We start from the raw sequence: 26326 nt of genomic DNA, 5'->3' as shown, positions 1-26326 counted from the left end.
TTGGCTCTTTTGAACGAGTATGTTTTTTCTCCATCTATTTGTACTATGATGTTATTTTTTTTTAGTTCTTTTTTGCTTGTTGCTAATAGCGTCAAATCATCTGCAAATGCTATGCATTGGTGGCCGTTTTTAAATATCGTTTCTTGCGTGTTTATTCTGCTTTTCCTGATTATTCCTTCCAATGTTAGATTAAATACGGTTGTTGATAGTGGGTCTCCTTGTCGTAATCCTTTCTTGGTTTCAAACTTTTTGGATGTATACCCTTTCCAAGCTATTTCGTTTGTTGTGTTTTCCATCGTCATCTTTACCATCCTGACAATTTTACTTATTATCCCCAATTCTTTCATCAGTTCGTACATCTGCTGTCTGTTTACTGCGTCGTAAGCCTGTTTAAAGTATATGAACAAAGCATATAGTAGGTAGGTACTGTTTTATGTTCGTAACAGGTAGTCTGTATTTATTTTAAGGCAAATATTTGGTCAGTCGTTGATCTGTTGTTTCTAAAACCTGCCTGGTATTCTCCCAGTATTTTTTTAATATTGACTTAGCCTTTTTCTTATACTTTGTGCCAAGATTTTGTAAACTATTTCTAATAGTTCGATGCCTCTGTAGTTTTCGTATAGCATTCTATCACCTTTTTTATGTGTATAGGGCATATCCTTGCTATGGTCCACTCTTCTGGCATTTTTTCTACTTTCCATATTCTTTTTATCAGGTCATATATCTTTTTCTGTAGTCTTTTCCCTCCTGATTTTATAATTTCGGCCGACATTTCTGTTATTCCTGTGCTTTTGTTATTTTTCAAGCCCTTTATTTCGTTCTTTATTTCTTGTTCTGTGGGTATTTCTACTACTATCTGATCATATTTAATTGCATGGTTTGTTTCCTTTTGTACTTCGCTCTTATTTAGCAGTTCTGTGAAATAGTTTTGCCAGTTTCCCATTATTTTTTCCGGCTCATTTAGCAACATCCCTTTATCTTCTCTCATGTATGGGTTGTTTTTTGTTCTTCTATTTCTTTCAGTTTGTTCTCGTTGCATTTTCTCTTTTTGCTTCTACATTTTCTTTTCATGATTTTTCTCAATTCTCTGTATTCTTCTCTACTGCTTTTTTCGTCCTTTGTGAGATTTTTGAGTCTTACCTTTCTTATTGCTTCTGCTGCTTCTTGACGTCCTTCATCATACCAATCTTTTGTTTTGTGTTTTATTTTGGTTTTCGCTAGGATTGCTTTACTTGTGTTCAAGATTGCTTCTTTTATATTTTCCCATTGTTTGTCTGGGTTTGACGTTTCTTGTTCCCTGATTAGTCTGTTGGTTATTCCCTGTTCATACTTCTTCTGTGTGTTGTTATCTTTTAGTAGTCCCATGTTGAATTGTTTTCCAATTTTTTCTTTTGTTTTATTGTTTTTCTTTATGTTATGCTCGATTTTGTATTCTGCTCTCACCAAGTAGTGGTCCGAGTTACAGTCCGCTCCTCTCATGCTCTTTACTTATTACATTGTTTGCATGTTTCTTCTCTATTAAAATATGGTCTATCTGATTTACTGTCTTTTTATCAGGGGAAATCCACGTTCCTTTATATATATCTTTTCGGCGTAATTGTGTGCTTCTTATCACCATTTGCCTTTCTGTTGCAAAGCCTATTATTCTTTGGCCATTATCGTTCGACACCTCATGCTTACTATATTTCCCTATTATGTGCTCGTATATATTCTCTCTTCTCTTCCGACTCTGGCGTTGCAGTCTCCCAACATTATTTTGATGTCAACCCCTGGTAATTTATCATATTCTCATATTCTCTTTCCAATTGCTCGTAGAATTCATCTTTTTCTTCTTCTGTGGCATCTTCAATCGGTGCGTGTACATTTATTATGCTTATGTTTCGTTTGTCCCCTTTTAATCTTATTGTGCATAATATATCTGATATTGGTTGGAATGCCATTACTCTTTCCTTCCATTTTCACTGTATTATAAAACCTGTTCCTAACCTTCTGGTTTCTCCCCCGCTTTTAAAAAATACCAAGTCTTCTATTTCTACTATTTCTGTCTCCAATTGTTTTGTCTCTTGTAAAGCTTTATCTTGTACATTATATCTTTTAATTTCTCTAATTAATTCTTTGAGTTTTCCTGTTTCGTATGTGCCTCTTACATTCCATGTACCCAAGTTGACTTTAGTTTTCTTTTTGTTATTTTTACTTATTGCCTTGTCCATTGCCTGCGTCGTTTCCGTCTCATTTATCTCTGTTGCAAACTGTATCTTGTCATTTTTCGGCTTTTCTTTTTTATTGCTGTTTTGATTTGTTTTATGTCTATAGTTCGTAATCCTCTCTTTTGCATTTTTCGTCGTCATTTGTTTCCTTTCGTTGCTGTTGCTTAGTTTTTTGCTTTGGTCTCTACCACCAGCGTTTGGTTCTTTCCATCCCAGCGCCATATTTCATGATCGGCATATATTTTCTTATACCCTACTTTCACTTTTCTCCCTTCCTTTCTTAGTTCTTGCGCTGTTTGTCTGACTCGTTTCTGTACAGCTCTGTCGTTCTTTGATAGGTCAACGTTGATATAAACTAGACCTTCTCGATTTCTCAATTTGGTTTTGTTTCGCATGATTTTTCTTTTATCTTCTTCCTTTTCAAGCTCAACCAAACAAACTTTTTCTCCTAACTTCAGAGCCTTCTCTGTTTGTACATCTACTTCTAATTCTGTCTGCATAAAATTGTTCATTGCATGCTTTAGGATATCTGGGTCATTTGTATCTATGTTCAAACCCTGCATAATTATATTTTTTCGCCTTTTTTGATTTTCTAAACTTTCAAGCCGTTCTTCTATTTGATAAACTGCCTGTTTTAGTTTCGTGTTTTCTTCTCTTAATGTTATATTCTCCTGTCGTAGCTCTCTTATTTCATCTCTATATTCTTTCTGCTCTCTACGCATCTCGCTAAGTTCTCTTGATTGTTCCTCGATTTTTAAACTTACTCCTGCCATCATTTCCATAATTTTTTGTACATTCTCCTCCATTTTCTCCTTTCTGTAGGAGGGAGATCTGCTTATTTTTCGACTTTTGTTAAAAGCCCGTTCCAATTCTTCTTCTTTTCTCTTCTTGTCGGTTTCGTCTGTTGTAGTACCGTCACTTTCTATTCGAAATAGCTCTTCGTAATTTTTATCTTCTCTGCTCATTACAATTGGTTCCTTTCACTGCGATAAAGGTCTCGTTTGGACTATCTCCTCAGAAATATTTTTATTAGAAATAAAAAAAAAAGAATTAGAATTAAGAGAAACCGTAATAGGGGAGTCAAGATAGAACAAAACATGCATTGTTTCGGAATAATTCAAACAATCTTATATTTTTCTAAAACTTTTTTTGTTAGTTTAGATACATGTTAAAGTAAAAACTTCTACTCACAGATTTTGCCGCTAATTGTGTATTAATTGTTGAAATAATAACAATTTTTTTGTATAAATAATTTTAAAAATATCGTTGAATTCATGATTTTACTTTGATAAAATATATTTGTATTTTGTTTTTGATTATGCAATTATGCTGAATCCGAATATGGCATTACAATTTGAAAATTCTTATACAGAAACTCTTATACAGTATGTTTGCGTAGCTAGGAACCATATGGGAAACTTTTGTATTATCAATTTTACGAAAAAAAGTTATTCTCCATAAAATGGTCTAATATCTAAAACTCAACCATGAGATATCAAATTTTATCAATTTCATACGACGTATGTCAAAAATATGAATTTCGTTAAAGAGTAAAGTACCTTTATATTCCAGAATATCAAAAAATGATATTATGAAAAGTTGTTTGAAATTAAAAACTATGTTTAAATGTACAATTACATCATTCTATATCCCAGAATATTAAAAATTGTTACTATGAAAAGTTATTTGGAATTAAAAACTATGTTTTAATATACAGTAACATTCTTCTAATTGAAAAATTTTAGTTCAATTTTTTCTCAAATTACGCGATACCCATCATCATTTTATTACAATTACGATAACTACCTATTTTATTATCAATTTTACGAAAAACAGTTATTCTTCATATATTGCTCTACCTGGTCTATAATCTAAGATACAATCATCAGATATGAAACGAGGTATGTAAAAAATATGAATTACATATTTCGCTTAACAGTAAGTGCCCTCATAGTGCACAATATTTCAATTAGAATGATGTAGTTGAATACTGAAACTTAGTTTTTAATTACAAACAACTTTTCTCAATAACAATTTTCGATATTGTGAAATTTAAAGGTACTTTACTCTTCAAGAGTAGAAATTCATATTTTTTGACATATCTCGTATAAAATTAATAAAATTCAATATCCCATAGTTGCATCTTAGATTCTATACGATTCAGAGTAATTTATAAAGAAAATCTTTTCTTGTAAAACTGACAATAAAAAAGTTATCAAAAGTTTTGATCACTTTGTATAAACATTTTTTTAGTAGGTAATTTTCGGTTTTTGTATTACAGTGGAACCCCGATAAGTCGGCCCTCGATAACCCGGAAGTCCGGCTAACCCGGACCGATTTTTATCAGGCAAACATTTCAACAATAAAAATGTATGTAATATAATATTTGAGACACTATTTCACTCATCTTAAAATTTTCACATAATCTGACCAATCACAAACCAAAGACAGCTTGTGTTATCGCGAAAACACCAACTGTCTTTCAATTCTGATTGGTCTATCAGCTTCGTGTTTTCAACGACGTAACCATGGATACCGATCGCAAAGCAAAGTTTGACGTTTGCCAAAAAAATTATTGTAGCTGTATACGTCAAAATGAGTCGTTTCGGTGGTACTTCAAACGAAGTTATAAACCAAAACATTGAAGAAAATATACCGAGTAACAAAAGAAAATCTAAATCTTATATATGGAGACAATTTATGATGTTCTGTGTGGATCGCAACTACAAATTAGATGCAGAAAATAACAACGAAAGACTAGCATTCATTCTAAAAGACTGGGCCTTCAACATGCGAAAAATTGATGGTAGTGATTACAAGGAGAGTGTTATTAAAACCATATGGAACACTACTGCAAAATTGGTACAAGAAAAATATTTCTGTGAGTATCAGAGACATATTGATCCCTTCAAAGATATAACCTTCAAGGAAGCGAGAACGGCTCGTGATAGTAAGAGAAAATTGTTGCAAACTGTACCCGATAAAAGGAAAATGAGTTCTGTCGCTATGACTTCGGATGAATATAAAAATATGTGCTTACAATGGGACGAAGACACGCCAGAGGGACTCCAAAAGAAGTTTTTTCATATAGCTGCCGTAGAATTAGCTTGGAGAGGTAACGAAGCAAGTTTTTCCATGTTACATTTTTTCAAGGAAGAGACTAACAACAAAGGCTGTTTAACAAACAGAATTGCATATAACCCGATATTCTCCAAAACCCGCCAAGGTGGTGATAAAAACTGTGCAGATAATAAATGGCTTACTCAAAATTTGAAGAATCCTGAAATGTGTCCTGTGAGATTATACCGGAAACTTATATCGAACAGGGAAACTATTACCAATGATAGACTTTTTCTGACTGTGAATGGCAAGTGGAATAAATATAATAATAGTAATTGGTACAAGAATTGTCCTATTGGTATTAATACAATATCCAAATGGACAAAAATGTCTGCAGAAAAGATAGGATTAGACACTAAAAAAGTGAAAATAACGAATCACTCTAATCGTGCCACTGCAGTTAGTCAGTTACTACAATCTGGCGTTAGTGAACAACAAGCTATGAAAATTACTGGACATGGAAGTTCGAACTCGATGAAACCGTATTTACATCTTAGTGCCGAACATCATCAGAACATAGTGAATACTTTTAGGAATACTCCAAGTACATCAAGTAATAATAGCAACAATACATTGTATCCACCTAATAACGGTCATACTATTCAAAATTTTTACAATTGCACCGTTTATAATAATTATAGTCGAGAATAATGTATTTTTTTCGTGTACAAATTATTTATTGTTATAGGTAAAAAATAATTATAACAAATTATTTATAGTTATAATAAATATTTCATGATTATGACTAATTGTGAATTATTCAAAAAATGGGTAGATTTGGGTTACCTAGATCAAATGTATTATTATTAAATTCCTTCCTCTCATTCTACTGAATTTTTGCCTATCACTTTGTTCGTGAAATAGTCTAATAAAATACCACTCGTGATTTAATTTATCTTATAAGTTTTTCTTTTATTTCTAAACTCAACTGAGTTGCTTAAAGAAAACACCACTCGTCCTACGGACTCGTGGTGTTTTCAAGCAACTCAGTTTCGTTTAGAAATAAATCGACAGACTTATCGCGAAAATTGAATCACTAGTGGTATTACTATTGATAATGGGTATTTGTGTAATTTGAACTACCTATACGATAGTAAAAATGACTCATGGCACACAACGTTCATTGTAGTGTTATCGAAAACAACAGGCACCTGTAGTATCCTTTATTTATTTGAAACTGTCTTAGCATTGTTTACAAAAGATTAAAAGATTATTAAAAAATTATTTTTCAAACAATGGTCTTAGTCTTCACTGTTATTAAATAACATAACTTCGTTGCGATTGAGAGGTATTGTGTGTAGTAAAGTCGCATTGTTCGCTTCCGTTTTCTGTAATCGTTCGAAAATCTATTCAGATTTTGTGTTTGCGTGTTTTTTTGTCTACGTAATGGCAATAAAACGTAAAAATGTTGTTTTTGTTTCAAAATGATAACAAAAGACAGTTTGGACAATCGGTGCAAAGCTAATAAAGCTAAAAATGAGACTCTCGACTACACGACGCTTTGTATGTGTGGTTTTGTGCGGAACGCCAACGTGGTTTACCAGTGTCTGTGTGCCAATTATAACGGAGTTTATCTGTAAGCATATCATATTTTATTAATTTTTACAATTTTCTCCGGCTAACTCGGATTTTCGATAATCCGGATCGGCCCCGGTCCCGATTAATCCGAGTTAACGGGGTTCCACTTTATTACAATTCTTTATCTTTCTTAATTTTCTCAAAAAGAATTTATTTATTTTATTTCTAAAGTAAAATAATTTAGTTCGTTTTAAAAACTATATCCTAAGCTTTAAAAAATCACCTATAAAATTACAATAAATCTGTTCAAATTTTAGTAGTATCGTCTTAAAATTGTAGTAATTCCGTAAAAATACGAAGTTTTCATAATTTACATTTTTTGAGACGTCGTATCATTTGAATTAAATTTTTGAGAGTTTTTTTGAATAAAATATCTTTAAGCTGTTTGAAAGATATGTGAAGCAAATTTTAGGGTTTTATAGGTAAAATTGTATTAGTTACACATTTTTAAATCATTTTTAAACAAAATTCAAGTAAGTCTCACTTTCCGCCCTCACCGTACTTTCCATGACCCATACATGACTCAGTAGAACAATGGCAAATAATGGAACATATCTCATATTAGTTAAATATTCATGAGACAAACAACACTAATTGATGTGGCGATACCTACTAATAATCTGCGTGTCAAATATAACAAAAAGATCGCCAGTTGCGTAGATTTGCAAGTACCCAAACAATCCCTATTATTCTCTCTACTACTGGAGTCACTTCGAAGAACTTTATAGAAACCATACAATAGTTGGGAAACCATATTGAAAGCTGTATCACTTTCAACGTCCAGATATATACGCGAAAATTTTTGGGAGATACTCCCAGAATACCAAGTCACCTAGGGCTCGATAGCACGGAAAGAGCGCCACCAGAGCTCAAGTCTTTTAATACCTGACATAGGAAACAAATCACCTAGGATGCTAGTCAATTTTATCAGAAGTTTTTGCATCCTAGAGTTTAACTAGATTAAGGTATGCACGATAGATCTCTATAGGTCAAAGTGCGGTGAGGCTGAATGTCCTGAACGACATTATATGATCTAATCTAATGTAATCAGGCAACAATTTATAGCGCGATGAGAACATGCGAAGAAGGTATCTGTAGACTAATCTGTCGAAAACTTGGAGAGCTTATATTGCGGTACAAAACAAGATTAATAGATTGGTAGAATCAATACTATACGTTTTTCGTATTTAGCGAATTCATCGATGCTGAGCCGTTTAAACCAAAGATGGATGACAACTACTAAATATATTAATATCAATTATCAGAATGACGAAATAATATTCTGGCCTGTCTGATCCTGTTTTGTGACAATATGCTAAAAGGATTCAGAAATGGTTGTGACAGAATAAGATATAATAAGTTATGTACCAGCAGAGGCGGCTTTACCTATTGTGCAGGGTGTACGGTGCACACGGGCGCCGGGATGTTGGGGGCGCCGAGCGCCAGAGAGCGGGTTATTTACTTTGTTTCAACCTAAAATATGTTTTAAAACGATTAATGAAAAATAAAGTAAAAGACAGACGTACTCTCAATCATTTATTGTAACTTCCGACGACCGGTTTCGCTCTCTAAAGTATGCAGAGCATCTTCAGGTCAACGGTTACAAGTCACTAAATGATTCGGATGACACGGGCGCTACATGGGCTAGTCGCCTCTGTGTACCAGAAGTAGAAAATTTCCAAAATTTAATGTCACTCAGGGTTGTCCAATAGAAGAATTTTGGACATTATTATACCGAAAGGTTTATTAAAGCCGTTTGGAAGTTAGTATGAATTTCACTTTCTGGCATTAATTTTTATAAAAGTTTGAAAGTTGACTTGAACTTAGTACAAATAAAAATGTAACAAGTCCTATCCCATACCCTATTTTATTATATTGTATCCTATTCTCTACTATTCTATCCTATTTTGGCCTATTCTATCCTGTTGTATCCTGTTATCTCATAGTTATCCTATTCTATTCTATTCTGTCCTATTCTATTCCATTCTAACCTATTATATCCTATTATATCGTATCCTAGTCTATCCTATTCTCTCCTATTATATCCTATGCTATGCTATTCTATCATATTCTATCCAGTTCTATAAATTATTTTTCTTCTTTTTCTTCAACGGCACTACAGCCCAAATTAAGCCTTGGCCTCCGTTATTTTTTGCCTCCACACTTGTTTGTTTGTGGCTGCTCTTATCCATACACGGACTCCTAAAAGGGCTTGTGTGTCACTGTTTACTATGTCTTTACAACGCTTTTTTGTCTTTCCAGCCGGTCTCTTTCCCTGCATTCTAGCGTTCAGTGCTTTTTTGGTCGCCTATCCTCTCCCATTCTTATCACATGTCCGGCCCATTGCAATCTTTGTATTCTAATGAAATATGACAGGGGTCTTTCCTTATAAAGTTGATAGAGCTTGTTATTGTATCGACTTCTAAAGATTCCGTTTTCTCTCACCGGTTTTAGTATTCTCCTCAGTACTTTCTTTTCGAATGTGTGTCTATAAATCCTAGTCTATATTATTCTATACCATTCTATCCTATTCTATCATATTTTGTCAGATTCAAATCATATTGTATCTTATTCTTTCCTATTCTACCCTATTCTATCCTATTATATTCTACTCTATCCTGTTATTATTATCTTATTAATCTTATTCTATACTACCCACCCCCTTCTATGGTATTCTATCCAATTCTAGCCTATTATATCGAATTCTATCCTATTCTTTCTTATTTCCTCTTTCGCTACCCAATTGTATCCTATTCTATATTCTATACTCTATAGTTTATACCCTTCTCCTATTCTCCTATTCTATACTCTTTTATCCTATTCTAGCCTATTCTATCATATTCTATCCTATTATATTCTACTCTATCCTGTTGTTATTATCTTATTAACCTTATTCTATCCTACCCACCCCCTTCTATCCATTTCTATCCATATTCTATCCATTTCTAGCCTATTATATCGAATTCTATCCTATTCTTTCTTATTTCCCCTTTCGATACCCAATTATACCCTATTCTATACTCTATACTCTATACCCTATTCTATACTCTCCTATTCTCCTATTATATACTCTTTTATCCTATTCTATCCTATTCTATCATATTCTATCCTATAGTATATCCTATTCTACCCCACTATGCAGGTGTCCCGAAAAGATCGGTTTTAAATTATACCATAGATTCTGGGGTCAAAAATATAATGATTGGACCTAACTTACCTTAGTACAAATGTGCACATAAAAAAAGTTATAGCCCTTTAAGTTACAAAATGAAAATCAATTTTTTTCAATATTTCGAAAACTATTAAAGATTTTTTATTGAACATAGGCATGTGGCATTCTTATGGCAGGAGCATCTTAATAAAAAATTATAGTGAAATTTCTGCACCCCATAAAAATTTTATGGTGTTTTGTTCCCTTAAACCCCTTCCAAACTTTGGTGTACGTAACAATTAAATTATTATTGTGGTACCAATAGTTAGACACAATATTTTTAAAACTTTTTTAAAACTTTTTTTTTTAGTCTTTTTTCGATAAACCAGTTTTTATCGAGATGCGGCTTCTTTTTTAATATGTTTACATAAAAATTGTATGGGGTTTCGTTCCTTTAAACCCCCCAAATGTTTGTGTACGTTCCAATTAAACGTTTATTGCGGTACCATTAGTTAAACACAGTGTTTTTAAAACTTTTTTACCTCTTAGTATATTTTCATATTATAAAAATTTAAATTATAGATTTTTCATATTATTATCCGGTCTCTATAATCGTACTTAACCATATACAAATAGGTGGTGGATTTGACAAATATTTAAAATATCTCGATAAAAACTGGCTTTTTGAGAAAGTACTAAGAGGCAAAAAAGTTTTAAAAACACTGTGTTTAACTATATATATAATCATATCCCTTCTACCATACAATGGTGTAGGGTTGCAACATTAATCTACCAAATTAACATATCTAGTTTTACATAGGTACTTACAAATATACAAATTACACTTTTACATCTAATTCTACATTTCTAAAATTAATTTCATTAATTCTATAAAAGTATCAGTTATCTATATACAAATTTTTTCCACTCTTTTCTGTCTTGTGCTATCGCTTTGGCATCTATCCAGTTTGATCTTTTCTTTTGCAGAATGGCTCCTATTGCTTTATCCCATGTTTGTCTGGGTCTTCCTCTCTTCCTATTTTTTGATATTTTTGCTTCCCATACTCTTCGAACTGGTCTAGTTTCTTTCATTCGTTGTAGATGTCCCCACCAACATAATTGTCTTTGCTCTATATACTCCAATGTGGATGGTATTTTTAACTCTCTTCTTATGTCTACATTCCGTAGTCGGTCTAATTTAGTGACGCCTTTTACTCTTCTCAGGAACTTCATTTCCATGGCTTGGATCTTGTTTTGTTTGTCGGTTTGTTAAGACCCAAGATTCGCTGCCGAAGGTTAGTACTGGTCTATAGATTGATTTGAACACTTTTATTTTTGTTTCTCTTGAAATTTCTTTTCTACTGATAAATTTTTTTATTCATTGTATGGTACAGCTGTGTACATTGTATGGTACAGGTGTGTTTAACTAATAATACTTTAAAAATAATTTAATACGATCATACACAAAAGTTTAGGGGGGTTTAAGGCTTAAGGGAACAAAACCCCCATACAATTTTTATGGGGTGCACAAATTTCACTATAATTTTTTGTTAAGATGTTCCTGTCATAATAATACCACACGTCTATTTTTAATAAAAAATCTCTAATAGTTTTCGAAATATTGAAAAAAATTAATTTTCATTTTGTAACTTCAAAGGGCTATAACTTTTTTTATGTGCACATTTGTTCTAAGACATGTAAGGTTCCATCAACATATTTTTCACTCCAGAATCTGTGGTATAATTTATGACCAATCTTTTCGGGACACCCTGTATACTATTCCGTTTTTATCTTGTTATTTTATATTGTAAGTATGCTATTCTTTTATATGCACTTTATAAGGTGAACTGGGTTGAAAATAATTAACAAGAAGGATAAGATTTATCAGTGAATTATTTGATAACTACATACTATGTATTTGAATAACTTCTACTTTTTGTTACTAACGACTATTAGAGTACTAGGGTATGCCCAAAATCAATGTGAGGTGCAAGATAATCAGATGGAGAACACAAACAAGGAAGTAAGTATCATGTAGGAAAAATAAGCGGAAACGAACTACTATAAAAAATGACGGATAGAAAACAAAACTCTAACAAAACTTAAATTTTGGTCGGTATTTGTAATGCTAAGAGTAGCTATATTATTCGTACTCTAAAATTATTCAAACTTTCAAGTTTTCGTAATAAACCAACCTTTTTAGTTGGGAAACACAAAATAAAGCTTCCTTATCGTTCTGCACTCTGTTACTAAGGGTCCCAACTAAAACATCTAATTGCTTTAATGCCGGTTTATCTAAAATCGTCAATAACGTTTTATTATCGATTAGCCTCTGTTGGACTTCTTTCAGTTTCAACGACAGAAGGCGCTGGTGTGACGCATCCACAGGTTTCTTATTATCGGCTGAAATAAGGTGGAGTTCGTCTAATCGATGAAGGGCGCTTTTATAGACATCTACGTGAAGCTGGAGTTCTGTTTTTAGAGCTGCATGTAGATGGGTCAATCCAGAAGCGTCGGGGGTAAGACCGTGGCATCCCAAACCTGAAACAAGATAAATTTATATAAAATGGAAACTTCAATAATCATATAAGTATTTTAAATCGGTAACACCTCAAATAATATATGTATAATAAATAATTAGTAAAATCCCAAAACAATGTGTGAAAACTGAAAAAAATTTTGTAAGTATGACCTCTTCTTCTTGAAAACCTCTGTCAATTTTAACTTTTATCTCATTTAATTAGGTTATACTTAATTTTAGGGCTTTTAAACACTGATACATAACTTCCTGTAACGTAAACATTTCATTTCCCTATTTTGAATACTTAATTAATGCATTATTTTTAGGGAAAAAAAATCTTTCATATTTTGTGAACATCTTTTATTTTTATTATTTGTAAATTTGATACTGTTATTTTATCTTAAAACATTTAAATTAATCTTTAATGTTGTGGCTGAAGTAATATTACAACTAGGTTACATTGACAGTTCTTGATGTCATTTTGGGTTGCTCTTGAATTCACTTGTCAGTTGGCCATTGAAATCCAATATGTGAGGTTTTCTCCAAAAAAAGTTCCAACCACGTGGGGAGAGTCCTGTGTTGCCCTGGGTAACATCCAGGTTTATCTATATCATCCAATGAATTTTATATAAATATGTAAAATATCCTTATTATTTACATTTAAAGGGTTTTTACCCGATACATTTTGGTGGCTCAGGCATGCAAATTTTGTAAGTATGACCTCTTGTTCTTGAAAACCTCTGTCAATTTTAACTTTTATCTCATTTAATTAGGTTATACTTAATTTTAGGGCTTTTAAACATTGATGATGGATTCCTTAATCCGAAAACGTTTTGTATTGTGACCCTTATTTAGGGTATTTTAATATATACCTTTTACAAGAAACTTGGTATTTTTGTGATTTATGGTATACAGCCAGCTACAGGAAGTTTATTTTCCTCGTGGATTTTGAAAAAAATGTATTTATTCCACACGGATCTAGTAAATCTAATGTATAATATAATGAGCCTGATCTGAAACTCTTTGTAAAAAAATGTTATTACAAAAATATGTATTTAAAGTTTTATATAAGTTTATATATGATCAAAAATACGGCCTAACAATGAAGATCAAGAAGACAAAATGTATGAGAAAATCAAAAATCAAAGACATAATGAGAATCTCCTCATAAACGGAACTAATGTCGAACGAGAAGACCAATATGCATGTCTTGAAACAATGATCAACTCCACACGTGATTACTTCCAGGAAATTAAAATTGGGATAGAACAGGCTATATCCAAATTTTAACAAAATGAGAAGAGTGCTCTTCACCAGAGATTTGAAGTTAGAGCTAAGAGTCAGGTTGGCTAAATATTACGTTTTCTCGACTTTGTTTTATGGAATGGAAGCTTGGACTTTGAATGCGAATGCATCAACGAAAAAACTAGAATCATTCTAGTTGTGGATATGTATATAGAAGAGTTCTGAAAATATCATGGACAGAACAAGCCACAAACAAAGATGTTCTGAGAAAGATGAATAAAAAATGGAAGTCTTAAATACAATCAAAACCAGAAAATTGGAATATCTCCGATATATTACACGTGGAGAGAGATACAACTTGTTCCAACTAATTATGCAGGCAAAGATCCAAGGAAAAAGAAGCAACGTGAGAGAATGGTGTACATCAAAATAAACTTTTCAGAGCAGCCGTTTCTAAAGACTGAATAGCTATGATAATTGCCGACAGGCGCGGATACAGAGGCGGGTCAGCGGGGCCTTAGACCCACCTATTGGAGCTAGTCTTTAAATATTATTTTTTACATCCCTTTTTATATCCCTTATGGGATAGAATTATGGGGAACCGCCGCACATTCCAACATTGAAATCATACAAAGATTTCAGTCCAAAATATTGAGATCAATACTAGGAGTTCCATGGTTCATAACCAATGAAGCCATCCATCGGGACGCCGGACTACCATACGTCAAAGATGACATCAAAAAGTGCGCGAAAAAACATACAGAAAAACTTAAAGTGCATCCAAACGTGTTAGCAAAAAATTTAGTGAATAAACCGCGTACTGTTCGTAGGTTAAAACGAAAAGTTCCGTTAGAGTTAAGTGAACAATAGGTACTAAATTAATGTGTATAAGTTTATGTCAGAAATAGTCAGTGTTGTAGGCTAAGTTTTAAAAAAGGGGTGCATCACTGGATGCCTCCCTACATGTCATTCCTAATTATTGTCAGTCCTATTACTTATTGTCTGTTATCTACCTAAACATTTAGGTTTAGATTGTATAGATAGATTGTAATAAATGTGGGGTTAAAATAAAAAAAAAAAAAAAAAAAATTTTTTACAGTTTTACAACTAACCCGACTTTAGCAGCAAATGAACATTACTGCTATAAATTATCAATTTGTGTAACCATTTTACGCAGAATGCTTTATTTGAATTATTAATTTATACAATTATTAACTTATGCGTTTGCTCCAACTAAACATATGGAACGGCATGACTCTGTAGAAAATTACCTTCATTAAGAGGTAGCAATCAAAGTGGGACTCCTCCATCTCCCATATTATCAATACGTTCCTGTGAGTATGCTCGAAAAGGACAATTACAAGCTAAACTGGGATTACAGACCAACCATGGGCAAATAATGAAACATATCTTATATTAATTAATATATTCATGAGACAAACAACACCAATTAATGTGGCGATACCTAACAAAAATCTGCGTGCCAAATATAAGAAAAAGATCGCCAATTACGTAGATTTGCAAGTACCCAAACAATACATATTATTCTCTCTACTACTGGAGTCACTCCGAAGAACATTCTAGAAACCATAAAATAATTGGGAAACCATATTGAAAGCTGTACCACTTTCAACGTCTAGATATACGCGAAAATTTTTGGGAGATACTCCAGCATACCAAGTCACCTAGGGCTCGATAGCACGGAAAGAGCGCCACCAGAGCTCGAGTCTTTTAATATCGTAAGTAGGTATCTGGCATGAGTGAATTTTCCCCTTAGAGGTTATAGTCTTAACATAAATAAGAGCCATGTGGCTAAATTTGAAATAGTGGAGCTATAAAATGGTCAAAAGTGGATATAGAAAGTTTTCAGCAGAAAACAAGAATACTTCTTGCAAAGGAACAAAAATATCGTCCACTCAGTGCAGTAGAGAGAATAACAGTCAATAACGCGGCACTACCAGCTATTTTAAATAGCGCAATTTGCGCAATAGATGCTGGTTGCTGCTTAAACTGATGTAACAAGAAATGAGCATAAACCACCTATCTAAGCCAGAAAAAAATGCGAACCTGGATGAGTTCCACATGGGCGACCTCTGCATGGGCGACATGAGATCAGCCAAAAATATGTCGGCAATATAGCGTTGAACTATTGATTGACTTCAGGATATTTGCCGAAACAGAGGGTTTCCTACTGGCCATTCAAGATCAGGTTATTCCAACTAAAAATTACCAGAAATATGTAGTCAAGACCCTCAAGACCAAAATGACAAATGCCTATGTATATGTCAAGCAAAAAAAAAAAACTATCCAACACCTTACCGCGGGCTCCGAGGTGTTAGTCGATACGGATTATAAAGAACGCCATGACTCAATAGGAAAAAATATGCACGAAATTAGCCAATAAACTGGGACTTCTCCAAACCAACTATCTTCCTTGGTGTCAATACGTCGCTGACAGAATGCTTGAAAATGACAACTACAAGCTATACTGGGACCGCACTGTGCTCAGAGCCTTAGAGGGAACATTAGTCGTATGGCTAAATCTGGATAATAATAATAATATTTTCGGTAAATTTGGCCCCCCTATTATGAGTTTCTAGATCCACGCCTGATTGCCGACCTGCATCGCGGAGATGGCACTTAAATAAGAAGAAAGGTTATCGTTCGATTTATATACAGTTTTAGGTTTTTTTGTCATACCTATACAGGGTGTTTCATTAACTTAGCACAAAATACGAAGATTTAACCTAAAACACTTAAATAAAATGTGGTTCCTTACTGAGTTACAGGGTGTTTTATCTAAAAATTTAAAAACTATTTTTGCTCAGAATTTTAAAACTGTTCAACATATCCTTTTCATACTTGGCAGAAAGTGCGACTACTAGACACCCTACTAAATTATGATAAACAAACGTTTATAGCTACTATCAGAGGCGTACGACAGGGGATGGTGAATGGTTGACCCTTCTCATATTCTACGCCACTGAAGGAATTACTATTTAAGTACCATTTTTAGATTCCCAATACTTTCTACGTAAATAATATACTCTTCATTGATAACGATAAAGTCATTAGTTTTCGAGATATTTGAAGTTAAATATGAAACGGCACAGTTATTTTGATTAATTTATTATATGATTCATATGATTAAAATTTAAAAATTATTTGTACCCAGTACTTTAAAAGTATTTAGCGTATCCTTATCATACTTGGCAGAAAGTGTAGGTACTGTACACCCTACTAAATTAAGATAAATAAACGTTTCTAGCTACTACCAGAGGCGTACGACAGGGGATAGTGGCTGGTTGACCCTTCCCAAATTCTACGCCACTGACTAAATTGCTATTTTAGTGTATTTTTTATGTTGCAATACTTTTTATGTAGATAATATACTCTCATTAGTAACGATAAAATGATTAGTTTTCGAGATATTTGAAATCAAAATTGAAGCGACACAATACACTGATCAAAATAACCGTGTCGTTTCATTTTAAACTTCAAATATCTCGAAAACTAATGACTTTATCGTTACGAATAAAGAATATTTTATTTTCATAGAAAGTATTGGAAAATCCAAAAATTGAACCAAAATAGCAATTTCGCCAGTGGCGTAGAATTTGTAAAGGGTCAACCATACACTTTCCCCCGTTGTACGCCTCTGGTAATAGCCAGAAACGTTTGTTTAACATAATTTAGTAGCTTGTACAGTACCTATACTTCCTGCCATGTATGAAAAGGATACTTTAAATAGTTTTAAAATGCTGAACAAAAATAATTTTTAAATTTTTAGATAAAACACCCTGTAACTCAGTAAGGAACCACATTTTATTTAAGTGTTTTAGGTTAAATCTTCGTATTTTGTGCTAAGGTTTCTCCAGTTACTATATGGATAATTATTAATGAAACACCCTGTATAGATCAATCCATTTTGTAGACATGTCTATAACATTTGCATGTGCTTAATTTACTTTCTCTCTTGCTAAAAATATCTAAAACATCACTGTATCTAGTGCTATTGCTAATTTGGATATATCTCAAAACTCATTTTTACTTCCAAAGCCTTAGTCTTAACATATTCGCTTCATATTCTAACTTAGATTGACCCACACGTGCATTAAATCACATTCTAGTTGGACTCTTTTCTCTGATATAATATCTCTGGTATGTCTTCTAATTGATCATATAAAGCTTTTCTTTCAATATAATCCAGATAGACTTGAGAACTATAAAAACAAACATTCAACACTTCTTTACCAAGTACATATTTTATTGGCAATTATTCTGTCACTTGTATTATTTCTTCTATTCGGCAATTATACAACTCCATATATAGTATTCTTCTTGATGTGCCCATCAGTGACGAATGTTGGCGATAATCATGGCAATCTTCATCTTATCCGTAGCACCGGAAAGGAAAAGCTCTACAGATGTTATGTTGAACCAGGTTCTTAGGATCTTTAACCAGGATGTTCTTCTTCTTCCTGGACCTCGCTATCCAAATATTAATCCTTACAGGATGGTTTGTAGGAGGGCATATCTGGATTCATTTCCCATAATGTGTCCAAAGTATTCTAACTGTTGAGATTTTATGGTGGTTAGTACCTCTCGGTTCTTCTTCGTTCTTCTGAGTACCTCGTCATCTGTGACTCGGTCAGTCCACGGAATTTTAAGTATTCTCCGATACAGCCACATCTCAAATGGTTCAAATTTTCTTCACATATCTTCGTTTAACCTCGTCGGTCCACGATTTAACACCATAAAAAGTACAGAGAAGGCGTAGCATCGCAGTATTCTTACTTTGACTCCAAGTGAGAGGTTACAGCTTTTCAAAAGGCCCCACCCGGTTGAAAGTGGATACATCTTTTCCAATGCACGCTCTTATCTCTTGGTTATTAGGTACTTATTCGGTTCCTAGATTTTTTTTCTTGCTAATGATTATAAGCTTTGTCTTCTTTACTTTTATATTGAGTTCATATTGTAGACTGTAATATGTGATTTTGTTAATAAGGACTTGTAGGTCTTCTAGGTTGACCGTAAATACTACGGTGTCATCTGCATATATCTGATGTTATTTAGTTGGTACCAGTTTAGTAGAATAGAGGAACTGGTCCGAATATGGGCTATGTATTTAATATGGGCCCCCACAATATCTATGAAACAAGTAGAGATATTTGTTAGAAAATGCCCAAATATACTAGAAGGCCCCTCTTTTGTCATATATTTACAGATTCCTCGACCAGTACATATATTGTTGTTACACAGTGTAGACCGATTGATTTTGATTCTTGAAAAATTTTTATTGGGTAAGTTTATATTACGTGATATTTGTGTTTATTCACTTTATTTCGGAATTGATATATTATGCTTGTGTGACAGAAAAAAGGAGGAAAGAGGTTTTAATGTAGATTCTGAACAATAAATAGTTACAAAATAATAAGCTAACATTTTTCTTGGACGTAAATATTTTAAAATATGGGCCCCTTGTGTGACGTAAATATGGGCTAGGGGCCCATATTCGGACCGCCTGCATAAACTGATGGAAAAAGCATTTCTAAAATCCCAGACTGCAGAGATAACTAAGAATGGGTTTAAAGTAACAGGAATAGGGCCAATAAATATAACCATTTTTTCTGGTGCTGATTTCAGTGCTGAGAAACTTGAATCTGAGAAAACATGTAACTCGACTGAAACTTATTTGAAAGGATTGACAAGTGACCTTGCAAAAACGATTTCTTCAGAAAATATAACAGTTCGTTCAGAAGATCAACGACCAGGTCATTCTAAAGACCCAGATCGACCATTAAGGAACACAACATTCGTTTTTCACCTGTCCCATCAGTTCCGAAGCGAGCGTCTTTGAAGAAGAAAAACTCAAGTTTCTCAAGTTATAACTTCATCTCCGTACAAATCAAGCCTTGAATTATCAATTGAGAATATAAGACAATCAAAAGAAGGGAAGCGAAAGAGAAAAGTATTTTCAATTGAATCAAAAGAAAGTGAAAAGATAAAGGAAGGAAAGGGAAGCGAATAGTTTCTGCGCTAAAGCCGAAAGAAAATATACAGAAACCCAAGAGAAAAAACAAAACCAAATTCAGTTCGAATGAAGAAGAGAAAGAGGAATGTTTGCCCGCTGATGAAGACCTTGACATAGCACAGATAGGACAGTATTGTCAGTATTCTCCTGAAAGCAATGGCGCCACATGTCTATTTTGTGAAAAACAGTTTTCTGATGATATTATAGGAGTAACATGTGTTCAATTTTTAATGTCCAATCTCTGGCCAGATGAACAGTGTACCGGAGCTAAAAATACTCTTACGTTTGCGATTTTTGTAGATAATTTTATTTTATTTTTTCCGATATATGTTTATTATTCCTTAAACATAAATTGTTGGCTAAGTTAATTCATATTTTTGTTGTCAAAAGAGAATTTTGCTAGTTTTTGAATGGGGCCCATATTTCAGACAGCCTGGCCTGGTTAGAAAAATATGCCCCACTTCATATTATTACCTATAAAATAAATAAACTTTATAATAAACAAGCTGAAAATGCGAGCATTATCATAACGAAAACTTTATTTATTTACGTATTTTAATTCATAATATGGAAAATTGCTATTATGAAAAGTAGTTTAGAATTAATAATTATGTTTCATTGTGCAATTATATCATTCTAATTTAAATGTTATGGACTATAAAGGCAGTTCACTCTTGATCGAAATTCATATTTTTTATATACCTCATATAAAATTTTAATAAAATTTTACATATGATGGTTGCATCATAAATCTTATAACATGAAGAGCTTTTTATGAAGAATAACTTTTCTTCGTCAAATTAAAAATAAAAGAGTTATAAATGAAAATGTTGCTGGTATCCATAATTTGAGAAAAATCTTCAAATATTTTTTTTCATTAGAAAGATGTAATTGCACATATCAGACCATAATTGTTTATACCAAACAATATTCATTCATATACTGTCGGTTCGCTAAACTCAGACACAACTAGTTACTGATTTTAGTCAATAATTTTGCCAATTTGGCAAAAAAAGAATTACTAATTAGTTAATAATTATTAAATAATTAGTAATTTTGTCAATTTTGGCAAAATTCGCAAAAACAAAAAATTACCTACTAAAATCACTAGCCAGTTGTGTCGAGTTTAGCGAACCGACTATATTTTAATTTCATAGCAAATGGAACAGTCCATTTATCATAAAGGGGAGGCCGCATACTCGTATAAACCTTTTTGAAGCTGTTAATAAATTATTGCTTTTAAAATATACTCAAATTGTATTTTTGAACATCTTATTTATTTTATATAATAATTAAATTCACTATCAAATGTCATTAATGTTTTATTAATACTTAATTTAAAATTTAGTTTGACATTCACGAAGTGTCAAACTCAAATGTAAATAACCTATTATGCTTTGCTTAACAAATCGAGATTAAAAACTAGCCTACTTAATAGCAACGATTTCAGCTGGACGTGTAGTGTGTCGGAAGAAAATAACAAGATTGTGACGTCACATTTTACACTTTGGGGTCGATTATATCGAAGACGGTTAGAAATATCGAAATGCCGTTTTCAGATTTCGATTCAGAAGAAAAAACTACATAAGAATACATCGATAAATCTGATCTGTGTATTGCAGGAGCGGCAACGCAATAACACACAGACTTTTGCGAATTTATAAACGAAATGTTTTCGTTAAAAATACATAGTTAGCAGTTTTTTGCTAATGTCTTGTAGCATGTACAAATGCCATTTGGACATTATTATAAAAATATAATAAGCAAGTTTCAATAAAAAAACAAATGAAAGGCCCATATTCGGACCAGTTCCTCTACCTATTTCAGTTTGGTGCAAAACTTCGATAAATGTTCTTTTAGAAGAGAGGCTGAATGTTAGAGGAGATAAAATATAATCAGATCTTGGTTGTTAATTCCAGCGTCTTTTAATATTTGCACCATCTTGGCGTACTGTTTGTAGGTAGGTACTCGAACCAACGCTTTCTCGTAATCAACCAGACAAGCGTAACTATACGTCGTGTCGTAATTGACGTCTCTGCATCATAGTAATACGTAGTGTTACCATTGTTTATATATGTAGTAACAGTTGGTGAGCCCAATACATCCAAAATTCATAGACACCAAGCTGGATACGTTCCTATTCATAACACCCCAACTCGCATACATACGTATTAAGAAAAATAAATATATGGAAGAATATATTTAGAAATTGAATTAATGATTTATTACTTTTCCTTATCACGTTGACGGATATAACGTCTACAGACGTCTCATTTTCATATTGATGTAATGTGACACAACGTCTATAGACGTTGCATTTCTCCCTCTTCTGTTCATAGTGTCAAAATACTTGTTTATACCTACATTTGACGCACTGTCCGTCAACGTGTTATATAACAGAATTTTTATTCTTCACCTAGTCCTATCGAACTTTGTACTCTGCATTTTTTGTATCTTTTCGTAATATTGCTTTCTTTTGCTCGTATGTTAAAATTGTAGACTAATCCTTATGTTAAAATTGTGGAATAATCTTTGCAGACTATCCCAGAGGTGTAACTAGGATGATCCTAAGGGGGGGGGGGGTTACAACTACTTAGTGGTCTCTGGGAAGTATGGAATAGTAATGATGTTATGTTAAGCGTATAGAGCTCAAAGTACATCCAAATGGGGGGTTATAACCCCAACCTCCCCTAGTTGCGCCTATGGACTATCCTTATCTTACTTATCTAATAAATTATTTCTTAAATCCTTATAATTGGTGTAATTTTTAAACAAAATAATAAAACCGATGAGTCATTATCCTCATTATTATTCTCATCAACCTTGTAAGTCAAATTTAAAGACAAAATTTTGTTTTTGGAACGTTAGCCATGCTTTAGATAAGAATAATATAACATAACTACAATAACTACATTATTCTAAATTCTAAATTAACTTTAAATCAAAATAAAAAAGAATAAAATAAAAAAAGAATTAAAATTTAAAAAAAAAGTTAGGGGACACCCGGGTTTGAACCGGGGACCTCTCGATCTGCAGTCGAATGCTCTACCACTGAGCTATATCCCCACATCAACCTTATTTTCTATACGTAATAACACGCTATGATGTGACACCTACATGTAAGTTGGGTTATCTAACTGCTGCCTACACATTCAATGAATAGCTTTGAAAATAATTATTATTAATAATTGAATTTATAAATATTAAATAATACCCATGTATCAAAAGATTTTCTACTATAATGCTAATTTACTGTATCATATTTGTGATTATTTTGTATTAAAAAGGATTATTATGGAAAAATAGTCAGTGGAATTATAAAACAGTATTCAGTATTTTAGTACTCCATTTACTAGAAACCAGACAAAATCTGAATAAACAACTGATAATACTGACAGATAATGTAGCCATCTGTGCTACTTATGATGCATTCAATGAGCGACCAAGCATTCAATGTTGTCATAATACTCGTAATAGCTGGGCCACATACTGCAGTAAAAATATTGCCCACTTAGAAGCACCTTTACATGATGAAAATATTTTTAATATTTTATTTTACTGCAGATTTTGAGTTTTGTGTTTTGAAGCTAGTAGAATAATGCTGGATGTAGGTCGTAGGTACTTCCTAACTGAATTTGAATGAAGCGCCAGCAAGATATGCATACTCAGCATCAATGAGTGTAGTAGGAGTAGGTAAGAGAAATGGGGTATATAGTACAGGTAGTAGTGATGTAACGAATATTCGTACCTATTCACATTCGCATTCGCGAATATTCGTATGTTTTTGCATATTCGCATTCGCATCCGCATTCGCGAAATTTGTGGGAATGTTTTGCGAATATGAAAACCAGAAAAAAAATTTTTTAAGAGAATATTTTAATAAAATCAAAATCTATTCACTTCTCATCTTTTTTTATTAAGAAAAGGTAACTTAACCTCAAACATGCAGCTACTCTCAAATGGAAATATGCAGGACACAACAGCAGACAAAGAGACGGAAGATGGAATGAAGCGATAACTCACTGGAGACCTTGGGACTACAAAAGAGGAAGGGGCAGACCACAGACGAGATGGTCGAATGCCCTAAAATGATATGCAGGGACCAGATGGACAGCATTAGCACTGAACCGAGAAGAGTGGACCAACTTTGGACAAATGAAGGGCAATAGATAGATAGAACTGAACCTTGTATAATCACAATCACATTATCAGCCTTCACTTTTTTTATTATTTGGTATTATGTAATAAAGCTTAAGATTCAGATTGATTTACACTAAATATCAATTAACTTTTCATTATAAATTTAGGAAACATTACAGAAATAGAAACAGATTTAAAAAAAAAAAACTGAATATTCGCATTCGCATCCGCATTCGCGAATGTCGGTAGCAGATATTCGCATTCGCGAATGTTCAAAAAATGACATTCGTTACATCATTAGTAGATAGGGAAACCGCGCGCCGCGCGCGGCTGCGGGTAATCATTGAACACGCGCTTGATTAAAAATTAAAAAACGAAGTTTTAAATTAATATTATGAACTAAAATGCTTCATGATTTTGTTAACGGATATTCGAAGAATATTTGTGACCTTTGGCAACATCAAAATTTTCGTTTTGTTTTTCAGAGTTGAAAATGGTCATTTTGCGTTTTTTCATAACTTAAATCGTTTATAACTCGAAAACGGCTCATCTTAGAGAAACGTTAGTAGAAACCATTTTTGTTCAGAATGATCCAAAACCCCTAAAAAAAAAGACAAAACAAACGCCTTTGTCCGGTGCGATAAGATCGATTTTTGCAATTTGTTTAAGAGGAAACAGTAGTGATCAACAGGTAGCGAAAACGCGTTCCAAGATTGCGGCTGTAATTTTGAATATTTTTTGAGATACTTGGCACACGTATTCGTAATATAATAAAGAATGGCGGTAGAGAGCCCAATTTGAAAAATATATTAATATGTGGAAATTACTCTGTAATTAAATACAATATTAAAAAAACGAGCCTGTACCGCCATTAAGAAGAACAAAAAAATACACTTTCTTCAAATAAACTTTTTTATCCGATGCCTAGATTTTGTGTAATTTTGGAACTACTAATGAAATAAAAAATTTTAGTAGTTCCAAAATGACACAAAATCTAGGCATCGGATAAAAAAGTTTATTTAAAGAAAGTGTATTTTTTTGTTCTTCTTAATGGCGGTACAAGCTCGTTTTTTTAATATTGTATTTAATTACAGAGTAATTATCACATATTAATATATTTTTCAAATTGGGCTCTGTACCGCCATTCTTTATTATATTACGAATAAGTGTGCCAAATATCTCGAAAAAATATTCAAAATTACAGCCGCAATCTTGGAACGCGTTTTTGCTACCTGTTGATCGCTACTGTATCACCTTAAAACAATTTTTTAATTAAACAATTTTTGACGTACTTTTAGACCTGGCAACATGCAAATTTGTTAAAAGGGGTCCTTTTTGAGTAAGGTTGAAACAAAAGGCGGATCAGAATATTTTTCCTATCGGATGCGCAGTGGCTTCCTGGCTTAAATGGTTTCTCAAAATCAATAATATATAATATTATGTGTAGGCATCGTGATTCATATCCATAATATTCATATTAGCACATTCTGGTTCCAAATTAATTTCTACACCCTAGTTGAGACTCACTTTTTCTAGATCGAAGTTTTAGCGGTTCGTTTTTGTATAACTTTTAAAACAGTTGTTGTCAGTTTGCTGCCAACAAGAATTACAAGGTTGTATGATACCAAATGATGAAACTGAGAAAAATAACTTTTAATATTTTGACCCTTAGATTTCGTATAAAACAAAGTATATTTGCTTTTCCTTTAAACGTAATAGTTAAAAGTCAATTACAAGAACACATTTGAAAAAGGACGAAGAAAAAATATTTAATTTTTCCCCTATTTTATTGAAAAAATAAAATAATATAGAACTTTGTAACAAAATAATAACAAAAAACGAAAAATGCAAAAACATGGAACATAAGTCTTTGTAACATTATCTTCTGATCAGCAATCTCAGTTTTACTGTTTATGTTTAGACATTTTGGCAAACATGTGAACATGAAAGTATCTGTCTACTGCTGGTATCCACCTGTACATAGATTTCAGAGCTTCCACCTTGTTTTGTGCCAAGGTGATTTAATATCATTTTTGTTTATTGACATGGGTATTTCGTCATTTTCAGCAGTATGTCTCCTCCCAGTTCGTTGTCTTAAATTGGTGATTTTGAATCCACGCTTTGAAAATGGAACTGCAGTATAATTCAGTTTTGATGAATAGGTTGAAAAATCCAGAAAATCTTTCAATTGAAGTATGGTGTAAGGCTTTCTTGTGTTTACTTTCAAAAAGGACTCTTACTAACGAAAGTGGAGGAAAGTATTCAGATTTTCTTAAACTGCGTTCAATTGCACTGTGATTTACCTCTTGTTTGCAGGAATGTCGAATGTC

At 32.8% G+C, this 26326-nt stretch overlaps 1 protein-coding gene and 1 non-coding gene across 3 annotated transcripts in view; both read right to left on the bottom strand.

Moving 5' to 3' along the window:
• The window catches only part of LOC114330384 (uncharacterized), a 519460-nt gene that overhangs the window by 366101 nt on the left and 127033 nt on the right, over positions 1-26326 (bottom strand). For both annotated transcript variants that reach the window (XM_050642801.1, XM_028279724.2), the window contains exon 3: positions 12252-12597. In XM_050642801.1, coding sequence (XP_050498758.1) covers positions 12252-12597 — 346 coding nt within the window. The remainder of the gene's footprint in view (positions 1-12251; positions 12598-26326) is intronic.
• Trnac-gca (transfer RNA cysteine (anticodon GCA)) lies at positions 22851-22922 on the bottom strand. Its single transcript has one exon. It is a non-coding gene; the product is annotated as a tRNA-Cys (tRNA).

The sequence above is a fragment of the Diabrotica virgifera genome, chromosome 2, assembly GCF_917563875.1.
Source record: "Diabrotica virgifera virgifera chromosome 2, PGI_DIABVI_V3a".
Lineage (NCBI taxonomy): Eukaryota > Metazoa > Arthropoda > Insecta > Coleoptera > Chrysomelidae > Diabrotica > Diabrotica virgifera.
The sequence above is the reverse complement of the archived record's forward strand: the minus strand, read 5'-3'. Positions and strand labels throughout refer to the sequence as shown.